The 15,806-nt window shown below is 43.3% G+C and overlaps 1 protein-coding gene across 2 annotated transcripts in view; it reads left to right on the top strand.

Annotated features, from left to right (window-relative positions):
- galnt7 (UDP-N-acetyl-alpha-D-galactosamine: polypeptide N-acetylgalactosaminyltransferase 7) overlaps window positions 1-7,412 on the top strand; it is a 33,756-nt gene extending 26,344 nt beyond the window's left edge. For both annotated transcript variants that reach the window (XM_083930289.1, XM_083930288.1), the window contains exons 11-15: window positions 1,598-1,700; window positions 1,962-2,060; window positions 4,303-4,431; window positions 4,605-4,635; window positions 5,247-7,412. In XM_083930289.1, the coding sequence (XP_083786415.1) occupies window positions 1,598-1,700; window positions 1,962-2,060; window positions 4,303-4,431; window positions 4,605-4,635; window positions 5,247-5,353 (469 nt within the window). In that variant the 3' untranslated portion in view covers window positions 5,354-7,412. The remainder of the gene's footprint in view (window positions 1-1,597; window positions 1,701-1,961; window positions 2,061-4,302; window positions 4,432-4,604; window positions 4,636-5,246) is intronic.
- The last annotated feature ends 8,394 nt before the right edge of the window (window positions 7,413-15,806 follow it).

The following is a 15,806-nucleotide window of genomic DNA, read 5'->3' on the forward strand; positions in this document are numbered from 1 at the left end:
CCTGGCCAATCCAATCCCAACAGTGAAGCATGGTGGTGGCAGCATCACGCTGTGGGCTGTTTTTCAGCTGAAGGGACAGGACCACTGGTTCAACTGAAGGTAAGATGAATGGAGCCAAGTACAGAGATCTCCTGGAAGAAAACCTTTTCCATAGTGCTCAGAACCTCAGACTGGACCGAAGGTTCACCTTCTAACAACACAATGACCCTGAACACACAGCTACAATTACAAAGGAGTGTCTTAGAACAACAGCCAGAGCCCTGACTTAAACCCAACTGAACATCTCTGGAGACACCTGAAAAGGGCTGTCCATCAACGTTCACCATCCAACCTGACAGAACTGGAGAGGATCTGCAGGAGGAATGGCAGAGGATCCCCAAATCCAGCTGTGGAAAAATTGTTGCATCATTCCCAAGAAGACTCTGGATGTATATGAGCTCAAAAGGTGCTTCTACTCAATACTGAGCAAAGGCTCTGAATACTTATGGCCATGTGATATTCCACTCTTGGTTTTTAATATATTTAAAGATTTTCTACAATTGTGTGTTTTTCTGTCAAAAGGGGGTGCTGTGTGTGTGTGTCTCTTTTTAATAATAGAGGAAAAAATCAATTTAAATGATTTACATAAAAAGCTGCAAATAAACAAAGACGGAAAAAATAATAACTCATTTTATAGCGATTTGGATAGACTAATATTTATGCACAGGTGTGCATGGAATACAGTGAAAAGTAGAATATGTCCTGAATTTTAGTGGAGTAGAAGTATAAAGTATCATGAAAAGAAAATACTGAAGTAAGAATCAGGACCCTCAAACTGGTGATAAATATACCATGATATAACACCGTTACCGTCTATGCTTCATATTATTCGAAGATGTCAATTTTAGACTACACTGTACAGCACTACCACTTGGACATTTATACAGTATTGGTATTTTTACCAGTACGTGGATTTGTTGACTGTACTGTATATGTGTCCAAACACTGAATGTAAGAAATTTTGGTTGTTTTGGGAGTTTTGATGCAGTCTAACGGGATCTTTTCACAGATTACCTGTCTCATGTATACTGTCAGGATATAGTTACAGTTTTGAGCAAATAAGACAAAATGTTATTTTAGTTACCAACAGCAACTTTAAATTCAAGTTCAGGCACTCTTAAGATTCTTAATATTTAAATGAAACTGTAAACTCATGCAATTCCTTTATTTTAGAGTTGGTTATGAAATGACATAAGCTCACGGTGAAACTTTGCGTGATTGTTTGCTGTTTGTTGTCAGGGAGGAGCATCGATGCAAGAGCTTCAAGTGGTTCATGGAGGAAATAGCTTATGACATTCCACTGCACTACTCCCTGGATCTTTTCACAGATTACCTGTCTCATGTATACTGTCAGGATATAGTTATAGTTTTGAGCAAATAAGACAAAATGTTATTTTAGTTACCAACAGCAACTTTAAATTCAAGTTCAGGCACTCTTAAGATTCTTAATATTTAAATGAAACTGTAAACTCATGCAATTCCTTTATTTTAGAGTTGGTTATGAAATGACATAAGCTCACGGTGAAACTTTGCGTGATTGTTTGCTGTTTGTTGTCAGGGAGGAGCATCGATGCAAGAGCTTCAAGTGGTTCATGGAGGAAATAGCTTATGACATTCCACTGCACTACCCCCTGCCTCCTAAAAATGTAGAATGGGGGGAGGTAAGCACATACACACAAAGCATATTCAGATAAACAGCTACTGTTCCTTTCACAGTTTATAACACTGTGTGTGTGTGTGTGTGTGTGTGTGTGTGTGTGTGTGTGTGTGTGTGTGTGTGTGTGTGTGTGTGTGTGTGTGTGTGTGTGTGTGTGTGTGTGTGTGTGTGTGTGTGTGTGTGTGTGTGTGTGTGTGTGTGTGTGTGTGTGTGTGTGTGTGTGTGTGTGTGTGTGTGTGTGTGTGTCCTTTCCATGTGTGCTTAGATTCGAGGATTTGAGACAAGTTACTGTATTGACAGTATGGGACATACCAATGGAGGCAATGTGGAAATAGGGCCGTGCCACAGAATGGGGGGCAACCAGGTAATGAAACATAAACACGCACACACACAAACACGGTGCTTTGTGTGATTTCTATGGAATGGATTTTGACTCTACCGTGTAACTGGCAGAGCAGCTCAGTTGTAACCACACAATGCGTGCGGATCCATGAGTGAATATGTACTGGCCCTTAAAGTAGAAGCCTAGGTGAAAAAGTATTTCATGGCTGTAGTGGCCGATTTTGACTACTGTCCTCTCTCTGATCTCAGCACGTCAAATAGCCATGGGCATAGAAATAAGACAGCGGACGGGGAAAAAAAATGGCATCCATTCATTCCTATGGAAAGTTGCTCAGTGAGCCGGGCTTCCTTAAAGATGCTGCCATTTTTGGTTCTCGTGAACGCGGGAGAACTTACCGGATGTAGAATTCTTTGTGTTCCGGAGCCTGTGCCTGAGCGCCAAGCACGAAAGAACACAAAAAATAGAAAAAACATTGAACACAATGCACAAAAAGTGTGAGCAGAAGAGTTTTGTCGTTACCAGAGCCTTGCACACAGCTCTTTTTAGGCGCACACCCTCCTTCTCCTGCCCATAACTCAATTTTGGTAGGGTCTAAAATTATGCCAACATACATTTTTCTAGTAGAGGGACTGAAGATAATTATGAGCCTTATTATTAGTATTCAAAAAAAAAATCAGAAGGTGATCTCCTATTCCCCACATGTATGGGAGTGAATGGGTGAATGTGCTTCAGGGCACAGGACCACCACACAAACAGGCGAGTGCTGCAGCAGTACCACGCTTGGCCGCTAAGCCCATGATGCCATACGACGTGTGCGCCGGTCCTGGGGACCTGCTTATAGTGGCACGCTAGGAGACTTGCTCCATGCACTTCCTGTATAGGCGCATGACCACAACGCTCCACGCACTATATCTGAGCCATAGCAGCAGTTAAAGGAATCCTTCACCCTGGGGCTGTGCAAAATATCCTTTCAGCATCTGCATCCGAATGTATGTGCACAGGATGTCAAGTGTTGGAGTTATTACACAAATTATGATTTAAATCGATTAATCACCGTATTAATCAGGAATTAATTTGACTAATCAAATTTAAGAATTTTAATTTTCTCATCTACTATTTTACGTCTCATTAACTAACACAAAGTCCTTTTGAAAGAGTGACCAGTGAACATTATACTATTTCAACAAAATACATCAAGTGGATTCGCTTTTCGTTAATAATAATTTCCATCTCAAAAATTAATATCGCAGAGAAAATCATGGAACACAGATCCCATTTGTAAAAATGATGACAGAAATTATTATAGGAGTATGTATGTTTTTAGGTGGCTACATTCAAAAGGCCTTGTCTTACCAAGTCCTTCCAGTGGAGGTCGCTCCGTCTCCAAGAAAGAAACATTCTAGAGCTGCTGTCCACTTTATTTACTCTACCTAACTCTAACTGAAGTCAGAGTTCTGAGCAGTCCTTGGCAGGGGAAGGGGAGGCTGAGGAGACTATATCTGTCTTCCAGAGACAGAAGTTTTAAATAAACTTACAGGAGTGTTGCAGATCTAGGGCGCCAGTCTTTCAGGGGTCAAAAGGTGTGAATGGGATGGTGAATGTGAATTTAAAGGTTTGTTTTTGATTTACCGAATGACTGTGTCTGTTTTGGACAGGGCGTTTTTGAGGAGGCAGAGGAGACTATAGGTTAGAATCAACATCTCAGGACAATTGGAGGGTGATAAGTCTTGAATGCAGGAAGGGCCAGGCAACAAACTTCCATAGATCTGATCTCCTGGGATGAATGGAGCCTGATTCACAGTTGTAAAAATGAACAGATACATTCCACAAAAAGCCAATTGGGGAAGCTAAAGAAAGTGAGGAGAGCGGAAGATTTGCAGAACTGGTTCTACACAAGGGCCTACAAAATTCATGTCGGCCATTTTTTCTTTTATCACAATATAGAAAAAATATATTGCTGTGTCATTTTTTCCCCAATATTATGCAGCCCTATTTCACACTCAAAGGGATCATTTGTATATCAGTTACTCACCAATGGAGAATCAAAAAACTGAGAAAAGTCTCCTTGAGGATACCTTGAAGTAATCGGGGACAGGGTTTCACAACAGCAAAACTATATCAAAACATCTGTTTCCTGTGTGCGCGTGTGTGTGCGTGTGCGTGTGCGTGTGCGTGTGCGTGCGTGCGTGCGTGCGTGCGTGTGTGTGTGTGTGTGCGTGCGTGTGTGTGTGTGTGTGTGTGTTTGTGTGTGTGTGTGTGTTAGTTGTTCCGTATCAATGATGCTAACCAGTTGATGCAGTATGACCAGTGCCTGACTAGAGGAGGTGATCATTCAGCTGTCATCATCACACACTGTGACAAGAACCAGCTCACTGAGTGGAGGTACTTTAAGGTGAGACACACACACACGCACACTACTGATCAAACAAAACAAAAAAGTCTTCAATGCATGTATTCGGCGCTGCTCTACTCCCAAGTGTGTGTCAGCAATAAAGGATGAGAGCACTGGACAGGAAGTAGAAAGCACGATTTTACCCACTGTCTCTCTTTCCCTCTGCTACTCAGGATCTCCATCGATTCACTCACGTACCAACAGGTAAATATCCGTACTCTTTTTAACTGGCATCCATTACTTTTTTACACAGTGATTCCTTGGTATCATTGAAATCATCATGGCAACAGTGGAAGGAAAATCTGGAAACCTTCAATTTTTTTTCACAATTCTTCAGTAGCCTGCACACACCCATTCCAACTGCAAAATACAAGCGGCTCTGGCTGCCATCCAGCCCCCACTACCAGTGAGGCTCTGGAAATGAGAAAGAAATGAGTTGAATCAACGAGGGGCCCCAAAACCACTAAAGTGAACTCCCATTATCCTCCAGAGATGAGGAAATTGACGGCTGAGATTATGACTTTGAAGAACGTTTAGTAATATTTAAAATCTAAATAAATTTGATCCTTTCCTTAATGTATTCTTTTTCAATATCTAGATTAACCCACTGGTGATGATGAGTAGGGTTGGGCATCAAGGGCAACTGAATCGTTCCAAATGAAACCCTGTACTTCCAGGCACTTGTTGTGTAGCATTTCTAGAGCAGGTTGAAAATCCTGGGTCGGGTTGTTGAAGTGACTGAAGTAATTTGTTCTCTACTTGTGATCTCCAGTGTATATGTCTTTGCTTATTGTTCATGTGCGTTCTCCTAACAGGGAAATGTCTGGACCGCTCCGACCTCCTCCACAAAGTCTTCATCTCAGACTGTGACACCAGTAAAACCACTCAGAAATGGGAGATGAACAACATAGTGGCTGTCTGAAGACTGAACAACTCGCACAAAGATAACCACTCTGAGAGACATGGTGACTGTATGAGGACATACACCCACCCAGAAATACATTTATGCCATATGTTTACAGATAATATCAAGCTGATACTGTCTTTTAAAGAAATACTGTTTTTTTTTTTTATGTGAGCCACTCAGTCTCAGTGCACCTCCAACCCAAACGATACAATGTAAAGATACTGAGAACAGCTTCAACCCCAAACTGTTGGTGTATAAGTTGGTCACTGTGGTGATGCATCATACAGACATATTAACACTCCAGGTGGTTTGGAGGCTGAAGCTACTGGTCCTCCAGGTGACCTATTGGACAAACACTGAACTGGAAACAGGCCGGGCTCTTCTGTCTCTGTCCTTCATAGGGGTTTTGTTTACACTGTCTCTGTTTTTTTTTGGGCTCTCAGGTCTTTTCCAAACCACTACATTGATTTATGAAATTAATCACATCTGCTTTAACTATTGAACAGTCCTCTCTTATTAGACATTTTCAATCAACCAAAGAGTCCTTTTTGTCAGTGGAGGATTCGATGACACATCTGTGTGTTAGATCATACCGTGGCTGACATAATGCTCACTTTTGTCACTAAGTCAGGTTAAGATGCTTTCAGGCTGGAATAGTGAGTTCTAGAACTAGGACGGCAACAACTAAGCATGTATTGGCTATATCAAAGTAAGAATACTCAGTTGAGCCCAATCTGTTTCATCCAGCAATCACGTCAAAGTGATTGACTTTGTGATGTCATGCTCCCGCTCCTGACTTCTCTTATGTATGTAGACAACAAGTTTGCATTGTCAGTCAAAATCCATCAACCTTCCTCTGGTCAGACCTGACAAACGGCAGAGAGGCCGTCCTCAGAGACCTTTGTGATGTCAGGAAAGCTCGTACAGGCACAGGCAAACGGGTCGGACACTGACATATTCTAATATCAAAACCTATTTGTTTGTTCTTCACATTTTGCACTCCAGAGTCTGTAAAAGGCATTTTTAACATCCCCAACTAAAGGGCCACTTCTAGCTCAAAGGTAATACTTGAATCTCGCAGGCGTAATGTGGTTAATGAATAATCAGAATTTAACTCACAACACTGTATCAAAAGCCTGTTCAGGAGAGGAGAAAGAGATGCTTGTTTCCTCCTACATAGAGCTTCATACAGCCGAAACCATCTCAAGGCCCAATCCTGCAGCAGCATGAATAGCATGACTTTATTTTGTTCAATTCGATTGGTGGCCATTTACTGCTGTTGATTTCCATTGGCATTAGTTCATTGAAACCAACTACTACAGACAGTGGCATGCTTTAGAGGACCCTAACCATGTTGGAGAGAGCACAGTGATCTGCCTGGCTGAGGATGTGTGTGTGCCTGCCTTACTGACGCTCTTGATGAGTAATTCAGTAGCTGACCATTTGTCTGTGACTTAGTAACTTCCTGTCTAAAGATAAAACACTGGCTTGTGTGAAGTTGAGGGATTGATCCCAGTGAGAAAGCCACATGTTATGGTGGGAAAGCAACAAATGAAGAAAATATAGGGTTTTGGGGTTTTTGTAGGGGAAAGACTTTGGTGGATGATCATGTATGCAATGTTTTGTACAATGTAAAAAGATTTCTTTGTAAATATGATCATGATGCATTTTGTTAAGGGCCTTCAATGATGATGTAAATATCTAACTTATAGCAGAAATTTAATAATATGGGCTGAACACTGGGTGACGGAGCGAATAAAAGACCAGATTTTTACTACTACCAGTGTGTTCTCTGTGTTACTGTGATTTTAGGAGAATAAGGTACTGTAGTGTAAATTTTGATGACTTCTGGGATAAACAGGGAATGAGCCGTTTTATTGTGCTGTTCATAATAATAGCATCCACCTCATCATAAAACCTCCCAAGGGTCGGGGTCAGCTGCATAACTCATTAAGTGTTTTGTACTGTGTATGGCCCTGCTTCCAGTCGCGCTCTATGACTTTCATGCATCTGTTGGAGGTCTGGACAAAGACGTCTGTTTGCAGTCAAGCTCTCCAACTGCCTGCACACACTCATGGGACCAGACTGTAAAAACTTTCCAGTTTGGACCTGTGTCGGACAACATTGCCATGTGTAACTGGTTGGAGTTGGATGGCTCTGTGAGTATTCCATGGGTGTCTGGAGTGAATAAAAATAGATTAATAAAAGAAAAGTTTACAAATACTGTAATTTGCACGGGTTATTCATGCGGCACACCTGTTCCTCTCCATTCTGCTTCCATGTCTCTGTCCATCATGATCATCACTGTTTATTACAATAGAGTAGAACAATTGTTCTTTTAGCCTTGAATACATGCCACCATTAAACTCACTGTGAGGCCCCATTTGTCCTTCATACAACCTCTTCTGCACCTCTATGGTCCCCTCTCCCAGTCCCTGGTCCTGCACAATTAAAAAACCCCATGTTCTTTTGTAGCTTATGTCTGTCAACATGTCCATTAATTATAGGCAACAAAATACTCTAACAGCCAAAGACATTTACAGTTGGAGAGACTTGACTGATTTTCTTCTGTTTAGTGTTAATGTAGTGCACACTTACACACACATCATATCCGCCCCAGTACATGTGAGATGTGGCTGGAAAATTATCGGTAAGATGTTTGTGAATCTGACGAGATTCCCCTGTCCCCAGACCGACAACTTGAATGAAAGATGAAAGTGATGTTAGCGATCAAAGAACCGTGTGGGGGTGAGCGTGTGTTTGAATGGCGTTTCTCTCCTTTCCCTCAGTCCATGGAGTGAATGCTCGGCCTATATTGACTCTGGTTTTTGCCCGTCTCCGCTCACTCAGCTGCTGGGACAAATAACGCCCCCTTCACTGAGGCTCCGAAGCAGCTGCAGGATTGGCAAACTCCATTTCACCCAGTGCCAGCCTACAGTAGCTGCACCCAACAACAGACAGCCCTGGCAACCAGCTACGCCTAACGCTATTGGCTGCTACCATTGAAAACACAAGAGGACAGAAAGTCATTGTCAAACCCGTCCTGAAACTCTGACCTGAATTTGGCCTGTTGAATTTTTTAACGTGGAATTTTTTAACCTTGAATTTATGAACATTGAAAAATAAAGAGTTCAATTCAGAGTAAAAACCTTCAGATACATTTCAGTGCTACGAATTCAATGGCTTTTAAATTTCACACAAAAAAGTGCAAATAATACCAAACATTTTACTCAACACTAGCCTGCACTACCCTCAGGGATTAAAGTTGTCCGTCACTACAATGGATTTCCATCAGCTGGAGAAGCCACTTATGAGATCAGTGTTGATAAAAATAGGATTTTAGGACGGAACCGAAAAACCAGCTGTCAGCAGGTGGTGATAATCATCTGTGAATTCACCTGGAAAGTCTCTGGACAGGTGTGTGCAGTTATTCTGATGATTAGATACGTGCCTGGGTTGAAGGTGGGCAGAACGCAACTGGGAATTTTATAAGGTCACACATTTCTATTACAAAATCTAGAATGATAAAGGTGTAATTTACTGCTTTAACAGAAGCAAGAAAGTTAGCGGGACACTCAGGAAGATATCAGTTAATCACAGTATACACACCCACACACTCCAGAGAAAAGGTCTAATCAGCCACGTTAAAGGTTGAATATGAAGAATAAGCAGAACAGCTCCATCTAGTGTCTCAAGATCGTAGTCTCAACAACAAAAAATAATTCCAGCAGTCTTGTTGCCAGGTTGGTCAGACCCGGTCCAGTAGCTCCAGGAGACCTGAGTCTGTTTGAGCCTGTTTGAACCCGTCCCCTCCAGAAAATCACACCATAAAAACAAAGATTAGAGGAGTTTGACTGACAGTTAGCGTTAGCCGTTAACATTAGCCGTTCCAGCTAAGTGCAGATGAAAGTGATGTTAGCGATCAAGGAGAAGCGTAGCCATGTGGGCGTGCGTTTGAATGGCGTTCCTCTCCTTTCTCTCAGTCCATGGAGTGAATACTCGGCCTATAGTGACTCTGGTTGTTGCCCGTCTCCGCTCACTCAGCTGCTGGGACAAATAACGCCCCCTTCACTGAGGCTCCGAAGCAGCTGCAGGATTGGCAAACTCCATTTCACCCAGTGCCAGCCCACAGTAGCTGCACCCAACAACAGACAACCCTGGCAACCAGCAACGCCCAACGCTCTTGGCTGCTTTTTTTTTGTGGAAAAGCAGTATTTTCATTCTGTACCCTTCAAAACTACAGAAACCCTAAATGGTCATACATAATATACATTTATTTCCTCTGTTTTCCTGTGATAACAATATCATTTTCCTCTGTTTTCTGTGATAACGAGATCATTTTTATCTGTTTTCCTGAGATAACGAGATCATTTTTATCTGTTTTCCTGAGATAACGAGATCATTTTTATCTGTTTTCTGTGATAACAAGATCATTTTTATCTGTTTTCTGAGATAACAAGATCATTTTTATCTGTTTCCTGAGATAACAAGATCATTTTTATCTGTTTTCCTGAGATAACGAGATCATTTTTATCTGTTTTCTGTGATAACAAGATCATTTTTATCTGTTTTCTGAGATAACAAGATCATTTTTATCTGTTTCCTGAGATAACAAGATCATTTTTATCTGTTTCCTGAGATAACAAGATCATTTTATCTGTTTTCTGTGATAACAAGATCATTTTTTAAAACTTTTTGCTAGAAAAGAGATACAATCCTTTGTTGAGTATTGTGACAGTCATTTTCTGGAGCTTAACATCAAGAAACCTAAAGAACTAGTGGTTGACTTTAGAAGAAACAAGAGAGAAACTGAGGCAGTGGTAATTAAAGAAGCAACAGTAGAGAGAGCAAACATACAAATACTTAGGTGTTGTGTTTAACGATAGGTTGACATGGACTAACCATATTTCATCACTGTTGGTCAAACTGAGTCCAGGCCTGAGGACTCAAGTTGCAGTCTTCATGTAAATTCTGAGGTAATGGAAAGGTTTGCTCTATCTGTGATATGTAGTGTGTGGCGCCACTGTGTTGTGGGATTGATAAACTGAAGAAAAGGGCAGGAAAAATGGCTGACAATTACATTGGATAGAGTACACTATGACCGAAAATATCAACTAAGATTATGCAAGACTCTGATCACCCTCTCCATACTTGCCTGGTATAACAAGGTTATGGTCCGCAGTGGTCGGCTAAGACCACCGCTGACACGCACTTAGCGGTATTCTCTGTCCTTTATACCACAAGCTGTTAGGCAGCTCAATGAGCACTTTAAGCGCACTTTTGTAGAACTTATCTAGGTGTATATGTGTGTGTGTGTTTAAATGTTAACTTATTATCCTGTAATGTTGATCTATGTTATTATCTCCGTGACTGTAACTATAGGCGCAGATGCATATTATCTATCCTCAATTTTTTTGTGGGCACGGGGGTGGGCATAAGCAATGTAATTTCCATTGTTATGGATGCAATAAACTTGACTTTGACTTTGAACCTTGACCATTCTGAGGTCTTCACTTCACATACCATGTTTAGTCCATATCCATCACCCAAGTTCCGCTTTGCAACACAGACAGAAACTCTGACCTAAATTCTGAATAGGTGCTGTAGTTGCATGCAAGTTCCAGTCCACACGTGCAGGTGTGTGCCACAGGCCGTCTGGAGAACATGTCGATGAACGTAACCTTGATGGTTTTTGACAGAAAAAGGTGAGACCCTGTGCAGAACCTAAGGAACTGTCGCATCTCTCTCTGATCAACTTCTCTGACAAATCTCAGAAGATGAGGAGAGGTGGTCCTCTCTGCTGGTGACATTGAGTTTGGAAACTGAATGTATTTTGTGATACTTCTTGCCTTTGGTTGAAGATCAGCAAGGATCTTGTCCAACATGCAAAGACCTGCACTTTATTATAAATGATGGCTGCTGTACCAACTCCAATTTCTTCCAACAATCTTGGTAAATTTTGTTCTGTTGGTAGAGAGGTGCAGTTGTGACTGCTCAGAATGGTGAGAATCTCTTCCATATCAGCTCCCTTGAAATCAGTCAAAGCCTCTGTAATAGCATCCTTCTCAGTGGGGCTGACTTAGTAAAATACCTCCATAAGGCTGCAGTTTGTTGAAGATATGGAAAGGGCTTCATAAAAAAATGGTGGAGCCCGCTGAACTGGTAAGTATTCAAATCTCTGCCATCCAAATGCCAGAATACGGGCAACAGCTTTCCACTCCCTTTCTTGAAAGGCATGATGCAATGTGGTGATCTTGTAAGTGGTTCCAGAGGTTCTTGATGCATAGAAACTGTTCCAGAAATACACCAATGACATGGTGTCTGATGTGTCAAAGAAGATCCTTAAGACTGCTGCTGAGCATCCGACACACAAGTCTCTCATCTTCCACACAGGAGGCCTTGATGTTGTGGAGCAACAATCAGAGGTATTAAAACATGACTTCATTGATCTGATAAACAAAGTTCATTGTTTAAATTCTAAAGTGTTTTTCAGTGGACCTCTACCAACAGTTCGGCGAGGAGATGAGAGATTCAGCAGGCTGATGATGCTCAAAGACACGTGTACTGCTCAATCAATGAACTTTATTGACAATTTCAACATCTTTTGGGAACGCAGGCCCCTCTTTAAGGCAGATGGATTTTGCCTTAACAAGTCAGGAGTACAGTTGCTAAGTACCAACATATTTTATTTTTTTGCGTGAGGCACCAGCAGTCCCTGTCAAGGACAAGAGACAAGAAAATCCATCAGAACAGATAAGACGGCGCTTTGGGGTGGCTCAGTCCATAGGTGGGTCGCTCGTTCAAGCCCCTGTGTGGACCATGAATGGAGTGTGGACTGGTGACTGGAGAGGTGCCAGTTCATCTCCTGGGCACTGCTGAGGTGCTGTTGAGCAAGGCATGTGCGTCTTGTTTGTGCATGTGTGTGTATTTCGGGCCTGTGTGTGTAACGTGGATAATATAATAACGGAGTGAAAAAATTGAATTTCCCCTGGCGGGATCAATAAAGGAATAATTCTTCTTCTTCTCTGGTGAGGGCTCTGAAATAAGGATTGACCATGGAGGACAGCGGACTCAGAAAGAACCTGTAACGTCACCATCTTCACCCCAACAAGTGGATTATCCCCAAAAAGGGGAGTCTCCCCAGGCCCCACCCAGCTCCCAACTCTCTCCATTTAGTCGTGACTCCCAATATCTGGATTTCCCCGAAAGGATGAAGAGCCTCGTCAATACTGGAATCCAACTTACACCACGCCAGGATCTCATTTCCCCCCCCATTAACCTCCCACATCATCCACCCACTCCCACTCCTCCACCATTTAAGAGTAAACTTAATATTTTTCTTTTTGATAAAGCTTACAGCTAGGACTTACGATAAGATTTTGTTCTGCTTAATGATGCTGCTATAGACCTAGTCTGCCGGGGGATAATCCTGTTCCTGATACTCTGAGCTTCTCTCCTCTGTTTGTATCATTCATGTCTCATCAATACATGTTACAAATTCAGCTTCTTCCCTGGAGCTGTTTGTGCTTTGTCGTCTCGCAGGTCTCTGCTGATCGTGGTGGTGCCTGCTGCCGTGGTCCTACATGATGCTTCCTGCTGCTATTATCACTGTTACTCATATATACTATCACTAGTTTAATAACCTATAAATGTTTGTAACCATAAAAACACCACCAGTGGTATGTCTCGCTGTATCATAGATGCTATTGCCACTACTCATTATTGATCATGTTTGCCACCATAATTATAATCATTGTCATATTCTATCACCTTAGCTGTGCTTGTTTCTACTATACAGCAGTATTAACTGCCTTAACATTTAAGTCATATTCACATTACTATAGATATTATTATAGTATAGAGAGATATAGACAGATGGCCGTCCTCCACAGAGCTGGGTCTGTCTGACGTTCCTGCCTGTTATAGGGAATGTTTTCGTTGCCACCGTACACCGAATTGTTGGGTCTATGTAAATCATAAATAAGTCATAGAGTGTGGTCTTTACCTACTCTGTAAAGTGCCCTGAGATAACTTTTGTTATGATTTGACACTATCAATAAAATTAAATTGAATTGAATTGAATTGAATTGAATTGAACCACCTCATAATAAACAATCCTCGACCAAAAGTCACCCCCCCCCCCCCCCCCCCCACCTCCTCTGAATCATTATACCATTGAGTCTGACTGATATGTGCCCCCGGGTCCAAGCTGCAATACTGATATCAAGAATGTTCTTCCCGAGGGAAAGTCAGGGCCCTATAGAGTTCAGGAACGCAAATACATACGTAATATGCCTCATATTTAAATTTCTAGTAGGCTTTTAATTTGAAACTGGACATCAGAATGTCTTGAAACTTCCTGGGTGACCCTATGGGGTTGTGTTATATAACCCTGATTTTGAATTAGTGTCTGGAATCAGAGCATTGTTCAAAAATCCCAATAAATATTGGGCAGCTATTGGCAGCAGGTTACATTTGTCATTTAGTTGGGGTTTTATTTTGAAAGTACATATCATAAAGGGAATGTTTGGGGTCCCCTGCTAGAGCTGCTGCCCCCGGGACCCGACCCCGGATAAGCAGTTGAGTGATGAGTGTGATATATAAAGTCCGTACATTTCATCTCATCTCATCTTATCTTCATCCGCTTATCCGGGGTCGTGTCACGGGGGCAGCAGCTTTAGCAGGGAACCCCAAACTTCCCTTTCCCGGGCCACATTAACCAGCTCTAACTCGAGGATCCCGAGGCATTCCCAGGCCAGCGTGGAAATATAATCTCTCCACCTTGTCCTGGGTCTTCCCCGAGGCCTCCTCCCAGCTGGACGTGCCTGGAACACCTCCCTAGGGAGGCGCCCAGGCGGCATCCTTACTAGTTGCCTGAACCACCTCAACTGGCTCCTTTCAACGCTAAAGAGCAGCGGCTCTACTCCTAAACCCTTTTCGGCCGCTTGTACCCGCGACCTCGTTCTTTCGGTCATGACCCAGCTTTCAAGACCATAGGTGAGGGTAGGAACGAGGATTGACCGGTAGATCGAGAGCTTTGCCTTCCGGCTCGGCTCTCTTTCCGTCACAACGGTGCGGTAGAGCGACTGCAACACCGCCCCTGCTGTTCCGATTCTCCGGCCAAACTCACGCTCCATCCTCCCCTCACTCATGAACATGATCCTGAGGTACTTTAACTCCTTCACTTGGGGTAAGGACTCATTCCCTACCCGGAGTAAGCAATCCAGCGGTTTCCTGCTGAGAGCCATGACCTCAGATTTAGAGGTGCTGATCCTCATCCCAGCCGTTTCACACTTGGCTCAAATTGATCCAGTAAGTGTTGAAGGTCACTGACCGACGATGCCATCAGGACCACATCGTTTGCAAAAAGCAGAGACGAGATCCTCAGGCCACCGAACTGCAACCCCTCCCCACCACGACTACGCCTCGATATCCTGTCCATGAAAATCCCAAACAGGATTGGTGACAAAGCGCACCCCTGGCGGAGGCCAACCCCCACCGGGAACGAATCCGACTTACTGCCGAGGATCTGGATTTGGGGTAGAGAGATTGGATGGCCCACAGAAGTGACCCCCTCACCCCATAATTCCGCAGCACCTCCCACAGTATCTCCCGAGGGACCCGGTCATATGCCTTCTCCAGATCACAAGTAGACTGGATTAGCATACTACCAAGCCCCCTCAAGGATCCTTGCGAGAATGAAGAGCTGGTCCGTTGTTCCACGTTAAGGACGGAATCCACATTGTTCCTCTTCAATCTGAGGTTCGACTATAGGATGAACCTCCTTTCCAGCACCTTGCAGTAGACTTTACCAGGGAGGCTGAGTAATGTGATACCCCTGTTATTGGCACACACCCTCTGGTCCCCCTTTTTAAACCACCACCCCCAGTCTGCCACCCCTGACTTCCACGCAATGTTGAAGAGCGTGATCACACTATCCTTTTGGCCGCGGCCAAAACCGGTTTTTCAGCTAAAGTCTAGTACCTTTAAGTAGTGTGAGCGCACCCGCTCCGCGCTCAACTGGGGCCAGCTGGCCCTCCACGGCCCGCTTGAAATAGGTGGGCTTTAGCGGAGCCGTTTGCACATGTACGAGCACGAGCGTGCGCACGTGTACGAGCACGAGCACGAGCCCTACGGCAGTAGCGTTATGTCCGCCTGTTCGGACATGTAAATAGAAGGACGGACCATGCGCTGACATTTAACAACAACAACAATGGTGGTGAAAGGTTCACGTTGTGTTTACTGCAGATTTGGTCGGATGAAAATATTCAAAAACAGTCGACAAGACGCACAAAAACTCCGAGGTCTATGGAAAGATTTGTAAACAAAGCCACACACATGCGATCAATGCGTGTGACGTGTTACGGCGTGATGGCGTATGGACAGCAAGAAGCATTGGCCGTGGCCCAGGCAGTGTGAGTACAAACGGGGCTGGGGCGCGGGGGGGAGAGGGAGGGGGGACAAGTAC

Source organism: Echiichthys vipera (genome assembly GCF_963691815.1).
Source record: "Echiichthys vipera genome assembly, chromosome: 2".
NCBI classification, from domain to species: Eukaryota; Metazoa; Chordata; class Actinopteri; order Perciformes; family Trachinidae; genus Echiichthys; species Echiichthys vipera.